The sequence below is a fragment of the Salarias fasciatus genome, chromosome 18 (genome assembly GCF_902148845.1).
Source record: "Salarias fasciatus chromosome 18, fSalaFa1.1, whole genome shotgun sequence".
Taxonomy (NCBI): domain Eukaryota; kingdom Metazoa; phylum Chordata; class Actinopteri; order Blenniiformes; family Blenniidae; genus Salarias; species Salarias fasciatus.
The window spans coordinates 5,916,534-5,926,453 of record NC_043762.1 but is presented as its reverse complement, the minus strand read 5'-3'; the positions used below and the strand labels follow the sequence as shown (position 1 = coordinate 5,926,453).

At 47.6% G+C, this 9,920-nt stretch overlaps 2 protein-coding genes across 7 annotated transcripts in view; both read left to right on the top strand.

The window, feature by feature from the left end:
• The window catches only part of LOC115404964 (tripartite motif-containing protein 16-like), a 2,694-nt gene extending 429 nt beyond the window's left edge, over nucleotides 1-2,265 (top strand). Inside the window, exons 1-2 of the mRNA XM_030114330.1 lie at nucleotides 1-19; nucleotides 281-2,265. The exon at nucleotides 1-19 is cut by the window's left edge and continues 429 nt beyond it. Coding sequence (XP_029970190.1) covers nucleotides 1-19; nucleotides 281-1,532 — 1,271 coding nt within the window. The 3' untranslated portion in view covers nucleotides 1,533-2,265. The remainder of the gene's footprint in view (nucleotides 20-280) is intronic.
• The window catches only part of LOC115404961 (disco-interacting protein 2 homolog C), a 77,703-nt gene that overhangs the window by 36,912 nt on the left and 30,871 nt on the right, over nucleotides 1-9,920 (top strand). For all 6 annotated transcript variants that reach the window (XM_030114323.1, XM_030114326.1, XM_030114324.1 and 3 more), the window contains exons 3-4: nucleotides 6,197-6,307; nucleotides 7,287-7,412. In XM_030114323.1, the coding sequence (XP_029970183.1) occupies nucleotides 6,197-6,307; nucleotides 7,287-7,412 (237 nt within the window). The remainder of the gene's footprint in view (nucleotides 1-6,196; nucleotides 6,308-7,286; nucleotides 7,413-9,920) is intronic.

Genomic DNA, 9,920 nt, shown 5'->3' with positions numbered 1-9,920 from the left:
CTTCACTGATGAAACACCGGCTGGTGGAGGGGTCGGGACTGGGGGACAGGCGAACGTTAGCATGTGTGGTGGAGGAGCTGAAGAGGATGGGACAGCAGGAAGCTCCCGTCCAACCCAGAAAGGTTCCCACTGAAGCCTCCGTCCAGCCCGGAGAGGTTCCCTGTGACCTCTGCACTGACAGAAAGCAGAAAGCCGTGAAGTCCTGCATGCAGTGCCTGGTCTCGTACTGCCAGGACCACCTCCGGCACCATCTCTCCGTCCCTGCACTGAGGGCTCACAGGCTGGTGGACGTCTTCACAGACCTGAAGCAGAGCATCTGTCCTCGACACCAGGAGGTCATGAAGCTGTTCTGTCGCACAGATCAGTGCTGCATCTGCTACCTCTGCTCCAAGGACGCTCACAAAGGCCACGACAAGGTCTCCGCGGCAGCAGAACAGACCGAGAAGCAGGACGAGCTCCGGCTGACCCGCCAGCAGATCCAGCAGAGGATCAGGAAGAAGCAGAGCAACATGACGCTGTTGCAACAGGAGGAGGACTCCGTCCGTCGCTCTGCTGAGAACGCACTGAGGAACACCGAGAGGACCTTCACCAAACACATCCGGATGCTTCACCAGAGACTCTCCGACATGAAGGAGAAGATTGGGTCTCGACAGCAGACAGAAGTGGGACAATTCCAGAAGATTCGGGAGAAGCTGGAGCAGGAGATCTCCACACTCACGGAGACCGACGCAGAGTTGGACAAGTTATCCACCATTGAAGATCCCACATATTTCCTCCTAAAGTACCCTTCATTGGCCCGTCTCCCCAAAGACCCGCCCCCCATCACCATCCGCCGCGTGCAGTACTTCGAGAGGCTGATGGTTTCAGTGTCGGACGCCGGAGAGAAACTTGAAGAGATACTTGGGAAAGAGTACGCAAAGATGTCCATGACTTTAGCCAAGGCGTCTATGCCGAGTCCGAATGCTGACCTGGAGACCAGAGCAGACTTCCTGCAGTACGCCTGCCCCATTGAACTGGATCCCAACACTGCAAACCCACATCTGTCCCTGTCCAACCGCAACAGGAAGGTGGCCTTCCTCAGCGGCGAGCAGGACTACCCCAAACACTCAAACCGCTTCAATTATTCCTGGCAGGTTCTGAGCAGACAGAGTCTCACGGGTCGCTGCTATCTGGAAGTGGAGCGCAGCAGCAGTGGCGTTGTGGTCGCCGTCGCTTACAAAAGCATGGGCAGGGCCGGGATCTTCAGCGACTGCGTGTTCGGACTCAACGACAAGTCCTGGGCTTTGGATTGCTTTGAGTTCAGACACAACGAGGTGAAAACGGCCATCACGGCCACGTGGACGCCCAGAGTGGGCGTGTTCCTGGATCACAGCGCTGGCGTCTTGTGCTTCTACGGCATCTCCGACACCATGACCCTCCTCCACAGGGTCCAGACCACCTTCACCGAACCCCTGCACGCTGGGCTCTGGCTGTCCAATGGAGCCACCGCTGAGTTGTGCAGTCTCCAGCCAGATAGGTCCAACACCGTCTGAAGGAAGACTGGGAGTAAAGACTGGGAGACAAACGCTGGAGAGATGTTGGTGGATTTAATCTTTAGTCTTCCTGCCTTCAAATTTTGGTTTGAGGAACTGTTAATGTGTTTTTTCCTAATTGTTGAAGATCATGAGAAATTAATACTACAAAACAGGGGTTAATCGTAATTTAGACTCATGTAAATACACAGTTTATTCAGATTATGTTGATTTAAGGGCAAAGTTAATCTGACCTGAACTGACTCCGTAATCTGAGACATTCACAGTAAATTAGCTGTAATTAAAGTCTAGTTTCTGGTCCTATTTTGCTCAGTTAATTGTTTGTTAATTAGCTTAAAATGATCTGGAATCTTAGTTTTAAAGGTGGCTGAAAATTTTGAACTTTGAACTTTCCCTCGTCAGTCTAATAGAGACAACAGCAATGGAGCGCCTGGTTTTTAAGGTTCAGATCATGTTTTAGTTTCCAGATCAGGTTAAGAATCAATGAGACTCCAGCAGAGTGAATATTACCAAGCGAAATCACATTCTGGCTCTCTGGAAACACCCTGTGAGTGATTCACTGCACCGAGGCATTAATCATCTCTGATCAGAAGCTTCCATTGTCTTGATTTATGTTATTCCATTCATGTCTATAGTTGATCTGTCACTCATGCCTGCAGATGAAACAGCTGCTTTAATATTTCTTTTAATTAAGTTTGTTTTTTTAAGCTGTAGGTGTTTGATAAGCTGACTTGGTTCCAACAGGAAGTTTGACTGTAAAAAGACAGCTGACAATAAACTGAGACTCAAAGCGTTGTTCTGGTGACATATATTGGTTGTTATTTACTGAGCGGTGTAGTCCTGGAACCCGTCTCGACGGATCCAAGACAATGATTTATTTTTCAGTTTGACTGAAAAGTACATCCCAGATTACAGTGCCATTTAAAGATTTACAAGAAATTTTGCACCAATTTTAACACTATATATATATATATATATATACTACTACTACTACTACTACTACTACTACTACTACCAATAATAATAATAATCAATTAACTTAATTAAAAAAACCAGCATCATTTTGCAATCTGAATATTTTTGGAGGTGAAAGAAGTTAACTTCTCTCAAGCAGAATGTTCTTTGTCTAACACACAGGGTTCTTCTGTATTTATTACTTGATACGACCCAGACGTCACTGGAAGCTGCTGTCTAAAGCTCCATTATTTTTACTATCAACCATGAAAATATCCTGAAATCTACTGGACACATATTAAAATTAATGCAGAGAGACAGAGACATGTATTGAGAGGCTGTGAGAGATTTTTCTCTCATGGTAAAATACTTTATTTTCTATCAGTAGAAATAAAATAACCTCAGATTTTAGTAAAGGTATGAACCTGCCCAGCAGGGGAATTTTTTACATGGTTAAATCAATCAATCACTTGTACGTCATTTAACTGGACGCTCCAAGAAGTGGCTGTTTTCTCACAGCGGGTTTGTTTTTTCAGGCTCTGAGGTGTGTTTGTTTATGTAACACCACAGATTCCTGTCAAGTTTTCTGTGGTTTACTGCCATCGTCACAGCGAATGTCGTGTTTATTATGATCTGCCCCGCCTCTGCCCCGACAGCAAGCCTCACTCTGACCACGCCCCATCTTTTAGTCAAATGCCCCACTCAGAACCATACGCACTGAACTGAACCAAACGCCCCACCCTGCAGCCAAACGCCCCCCTCTGAACTAAACGCACTGCCCTGAACGAAACACCCCACCCTGCAGCTAAATGCCACACCCAGAACTAAACACCCCGCCCTGCGGTTAAACACCCTGCTCTGACCAAACGCCCCACCCTTCAGCCTCAGTGTGAACCTGAACCTGATGGGTTGTGGTGACGGAGGGATGCACGCGCAGACCGGGGGGGGGCCAACCATCAATTCGGGGTTTTTAAATCTTCTGCAGCGGTAGCTCCTCTCGCTGCCCGGGAACTTCCTCCGGTTGCTCCTTCCGTTGTAGACATGTCTGCCTCGTACACTCAAACTTACTGGAGAATAAATACACACGGAGACATGCTGCCTCTAGCTCAGTGCAGCGTACTCACTTGCGCTCTCTGTTCACCAGACGAGGTGCCACTCCTCTTTATTTTTCAGTGACAAACCGGAAACCACAACTGAACAACACTTCCTTCAAAGATTGGCTATTGCAACACAATGACAGATATCGCACTCCAACAGGGGTGCTCGAGGCCCAGGGGTAATATGTGCGCTCGTGTGCTCGCGTGTTGGAATCCTCTCGCAGGCTGGATTGGACGGTTCGGCGGGCAACAAATTGCCAACACCTGCTATAGGGTCTTGTTGGCTCATGGGACTCTAGAAGTAGCTAACAGGTATCGGCAGGACAAGCGAACTGCAGCCTGAGTGGCTGTGGAGGTGAAAACTGGGGTCTGGGAGGAGTTCGGGAGGACTATCTTCTGTCAAACCGTCCTGTGCCTCAGAAGGGGAAAGCAGGTCTCCACCAACACTGTTTAAAGTGGAGAAGGGGAGCTGCTCACCTCAACTGGGGATATTTTTTGACGGTGGATTGAATACTTCAAGGACCTCCTCAATCCTGTCACCTAGTCTTCTGTGGAGGAAGCAGAGGCTGAGGTCCCAGCGATGGACTCATCTATCACCAAGCTGAAGTCACTGAGGTGGTTGGTAAGGCACCGGGGGTGGAGGAGATTCTCCCTGAGGTCCTTCAGTCTCTGGATGTGCAGAGACTGTCTCGGTTAGCACATCTATAATATCACAAGGCGGTCTTGGACAGTACCTCTGGACTGGCAGATCGGAGTGGTGGTTCTCCTTCTTTAAAAGGGGGACTGGAGGGTGTGCTCTAACTATGGGGGAATCACACTCCTCAGCCTCCCTGGGAAAGTCTACTGCAGGGTACTGGAGAGGAAGATTTGACCAATAGTCGAACCCTGGATCCAGGAGGAACAATGCAGTTTTTGTCCTGATTGTGTAATACTGGACCAGCTCGAGACCCTCCATAGGGTGCTCAATGGTTTGTGGGAGTTCACCCAACCAGTCCACATGTTTTGTGAACTTGGAGAAGGCGTTCAACTGCATCCCTCGTGGTGTTTTGTGGGAGGTGCTTCAGGAGTGTTTCAGTCCGGGGCCTCTAGTTCAGGGCCGTCCGGTCTCTGTATGACCGGAGTAGGAGTCTGGTCCGCATTTCCAGCAGTAAGTCAAACCTGTTTATGTGCATGTTAGACTCAGTCCTGCCCTTTGTCACCGCTTCTGTTCATCATTTTTATGGGCAGAATTTCTAGGTGCAGCCAGGGGCCGGAGGGGGTCCAGTTTGGGGACCACAGGATTTCATCTTTGCTCTTTTGTAGATGATGTTGTCCTGTTGGCTTCATGGAATCTGGACCATCATGCACTGGGTGGGGTTGCAGTGTGTGAAGCAATGAGAATGAGGATCAGCACCAATAGCACCGGTGGAGAGACCCTGGCTCAAGTGGAGTAGTTTAAGTATCTCGGGGTCTTGTTCATGGTTGGAGGATGGATGGAGTTGAGATTGACAGGTGGATCAGTGCAGCGTCTGCAGTGATGCCGTCGTTGTATTGGTCCGGTCAATCTATGGCCCCACTCTCACCTATGGTCACGAGCTTTGGGTCATGACCGAAAGGAAAAGTTCTGGATACAACGACTGAAATGAGCTTCCTTCGTAGGATGGCTGGGCACTGGCTTAGCGGTAAGGGGAGGAGCTACGTCACCAGGCAGTAGCTTGGAGTAGAGCCGCTACTCCTCCACATCCAGAGGAGCAAGCTGAGGAGGCTCGGGCACCTGTTTAGGATGCCTCCTGGACGCCTCCCAGGACACGCCAGAGGAGCTATGTTCCTGGGCTGGCCTGGGACACCTCGGGATCCTCCAAGAAGAGCTGGAGGAAGGAAGAGTCTGGGGTGTGACAGGAAGTCGGAGCATCCCTGCTTAGACTACTGCCCCCACGACCCGGTCCTGGATAGGCGGCTGAAGATGCATCGTGCAACGTGCATGGATGGTGTTCTCAGAATCAGGAACTTCTTTTGTTCTGTTGAACCATTCTAAATAGAACACAGAACGTCAATCATATATAGTGTGTTGAATTTTATAGAGCTGGATCGTGTCACTTTGTTTCTTTTTGAAGCTGAATGTTGAAAATTGGAGTATCAGTGTTGATGTGAGAGTGATCTGCCGCGTCGTCTGGTTTGTTGGTTGGATGAAGCTCTGAGCCTCCATCTGACTGGTCCTCAGCGCCATCAGCTTGTTCTCAGTGGCTCTGAGAAACTCTGTCATGTAGATGGAATGATTTTCCTCTTTTCTCTTGGAAATGCTACATGAACGAGGCCTCAGCCTCCAAAACTCTCTCTCCAAGTTAAAGAAAATACCTGTAGGGTGATGATAAGAGTTCTGACAGACATATTGATCTATTACAGGGTGGTGCTTTCCTCTGTAATCCAACAACTGTCTGGCTTCACGGCCTCCAGCTGGAGTTCAGGTTCTAATGTGGTTGAGGAGTTCTGATTCCTATCGGGTCTATTGAAGATCTCCCAGCAGCAGGAGTTCAGGACTCTGCAGAACCCACCACATGATACCATACCGAGCTGTCAATGTTCTCCTGCTGGGAGCTGATCAGTTTGTGATCAACTGGACCCTCTGTTCCTCAGGAATGGACCAGTCTGTCGGCCAGGAGAGGAGAACCCCCGTCACCCCGACATCGTCCTCACGATACCACCGCCGGCGATCCTCGGGCTCCCGGGACGAACGCTACAGATCAGGTGAGTCACATCTGGAACGTGTGGAACATGTGTAACACGACTCAGAACCTTAATGAGAGTTCTGCAGTGTAAAAACTGTTCCATCCACTAGAACTGCTCTCGATTCACAAATTGAACAGAAGTTATTTTTCATGTTTTTACAGCTTTTAGAGTTTGGAGGCATTTTTTCATTCTAACGATGTATAAAACACATGGTTGAACAGAAACTCTGCAAACATATGAATCCACATTAGTGTGAAGTTGTTATGTCCTCTGATTGAATGTTCTTTAAAAAGCTTTTGTCATGATCTCCATCAGTGTTCTGCTGACTGGACTGTTGTCAACTCAAGAATATCTTTTCACCTATTTATGGATCATATGTGGATCTCCAGACCCTCCTGGTTCTCTTCCTAGTTCTCCAGATCCTTGTGGTTCTAGAGTGGTTTTCTAGATCTTTCCGGTTCTGTAGGCCCTCATGTTTCTCCTCCTGGTTCTCCAGACCCTTGGAGTTCTCCTCCTGGTTCTCCAGAACTTGGTGTTGTTCTGCTGCATTAATTCCTGCTAATCATATCCTATGCTGCCTGCCTTCGCCAGCAGTTTGATGTGGATTAAAAACTGTGCTAATCCTTCATTTAATCTCCTCATGATGTGAAACGTGTGACGAGCAGGAGAGAGAAAGTCCTTCACGTCAGAGGAAATGTGTTTTCATCACCGTTTGATTGGACGAGGCGGCGCTAACGTCTTCATCTGGATGTATCTATCACACTGATAAACTGGTATATTGATAAACTGATACACTGCAGATAGAAGATTCAGCATCACGAAGAAAATGAAGAGTAGCCTAAATGTGAGAGATTAGTTCTCTTTTCTTCAGCCTCCAGCTGGAGCAGGTTCCGTGTGGAACCTGAAGCAGAAAGTTCCTACATTTCATCAATATGAATGAAACCTGGCCGCAGTGTGAAGGCAGTCCGTCGCTCTGACGCTGTTCCTGTGTCTCCAGACGTCCACACCGAGGCCGTGCAGGCCGCCCTGGCCAAGCACAAGGAGAGGAAGATGGCGGTGCCCATGCCGTCCAAGAGGCGGTCGCTGGTGGTCCAGTCCTCCATGGACGCCTACACGCCTCCAGGTGAGAAAACCGTCCTGCAGAGCTTCTGCGTCTGCTTCTGCCGGCACCAAAACTAGAGACGCACTGAATCGACATTCATCAGACATTTCGAGAATAACAGGAAGTAAGCAATAAGACAGAAATCTAATTCACAGATAACTTTTATTCTTCCATAATTCTCAAAAATGCTTTTACAAACAAATACAGAAACTTTATCAGTCGGTCTGTCACACAGCTGGAATATACTTCCTGTGAGGGAGCACAGCAGGAAGTGTGTGTGGTTACCAGGAAGTGTGTGAGATGACCGGGAAGTGTGTGTGCGATGAGCAAGAAGTGTGAAAGGTAAACAGGAAGTGTATGGGAAGGGGAAGTTTTTAATTTGTTTTAATGTAGGAGGAAGTATCATTGTTTTTTTTTTCTTATTTTCTTCATCGTTTCCACTTCTAAGTCCCTGAGAACATAATCGGGTTAGGATAATATTCTTTTAACAAAATATTTCTAATAATCCAGCGATTTAGAGCTGTCTCAGTCCAAGTGAGACGTTGGAGTACTGAATGCCTTCTCTAACCTTTGACCTCAGAGGAGCTGGCATGGCTTGTCTGTCCTAATGTTGAGCATCACATGGATCATTCCGTCTCTCAGGATGTTGATACTTCAGCTGATTTCAAAGAGAATGAAAATGACAGTTTTCGTGTGTTTTATTCAAAGTAGGAACAAACTGGAGATCTGGTTGAATCAGACTAAAAACCACATTTTGCACTTTGCTTTCTGCCTTCTTGGTCTTATTAGATGCAGATTTCCCCGTTGAGCTGCTGTTTGTGCTTCAGTCTAATCTTTGAGTTCCACCATTAAAGCGGCTGTGAGATGGGTTTAAGAAGTGTAATTTTAGTGTTTTCATGAGCCTGGCTGTCTGTGCCCATGTCCTACATTTAAATCTTCATTTATCCAGACTTCTGACGAGATTTTCTCTCTACAAACACAGCTCATCACAACACCTACACGTTCACAAAGCCTAATTTATAGATGTACGAATCCTCATTTACGAGTCACAAATTTATAAATAATAATAATAATAGATTCTCAGAGTTTGGGATTAAATGTGGTGTAAAACATATTTGTGCTGTTGAATCAAACACTGTGAAGCTGTGGACTGAATCTGAAAATCTTTTGAAACAAACCTTGAATCTCTGGAATCTTCCCGGATTGTTTCCTTCAATTCGCAATATGTGTGGAAAAACTGTTCAGTTTGTGGAGAAGAAGGCGGAGCTTAACTGAGATTGACTTCTTTGTTCATTACAGACTGAGAAGAGTTCATTATCAAACTAACAGCAGCAGAGACTCAGAGAATTTAATGCGGACCAGAGTCCACTTCAGGGACTTTCAGTCCTGTTTGATCCGGACCAGAATTCTCTTCAGGGACTTTTGGTCCTGTTTGATCTGGACAGAGTTCACTTCAGGAACTAAGGACCCTTTCACACCATTCATGTAAAATACAGATTTTAGACCAAATCAGGACTTTCTGGGAAAATCCTCATCATTTATGCAGTTTGAACGCTCCCCTGAACTCAGATCCGGATCTTTCAGTTGAACTCTGCAGGCCTGGACTTGCCCGGTCTTGAAGTGGACCATCAGACTGTCGCCCAGTTGCAGTGAGAGGAGGTTATGTGGAGCACAATGTGTTTGACCAGCAGAATAAACAAAGCTATAAATGGACTATAAGGGACCATAAATCACGATTGTTTGTAGTTAGCGGTTGGCCGTTGGCCGCTAATCGGCTGCTGGGGCGGGACTTCCAGTCTCAGTCCGCACCAATCAGATGAGCCAGATTTCTTCTTCTGCCTGTCTGCTCAGTGTTCAGCAAAGCAGCATTAGATCAGCACCAGTTTCTTCTTCATTGTGTTTTTCCCAGCACTTTAATTGAGCCCAGTGTCCTGCTGTCCAGGTTAAACTGATGATATCTGTCACAGTTTCCTGTTACTGTACGTGCACAGAAGCAACGATCTGTTCGTACAACCCGGTCTGCCGTCTGCAGCCGTTCATACCAGGGTAGATCGCCTCTGAGAACTGAATCCAGTCTGGTTTACTCAGATCCACTGAGGAGGTGACGTGTGCTCTGTGTCCGCTGCTCGGCTGGCGGGAGTCCTCCACATCTGTCCGGCGGCGTCGAGCTTCAATGAGGGTGTTGATGAAGCCGATCCCTCTGTTCCTGCAGGGTGGAACTTCATAACCTTGTAAACAAGCCCCGCCCACTCCACATCCACATTTGGATTTTGGAGCTGGGGTGGGTCTGGGGACAACCCAGTACAAACGTCGTGCAGGGGGTGTCGGTTACTCCTTTGACTGACAGCGCGCTTCAGCCAATCAGCGCTTCAAAACAAGTCTCTCATCAAAATGCGTTAGCTTCTCTAGGGTTAGCTTTAGCTCTTTAGCTCTAGCTTCTCGACATGCAACGACACACGGAAACGTCTTCCTGTTAGAACCTCACCAGGCGCAGACTCTTGCTCTTGCTTGATTGTTGTAATACTTTAT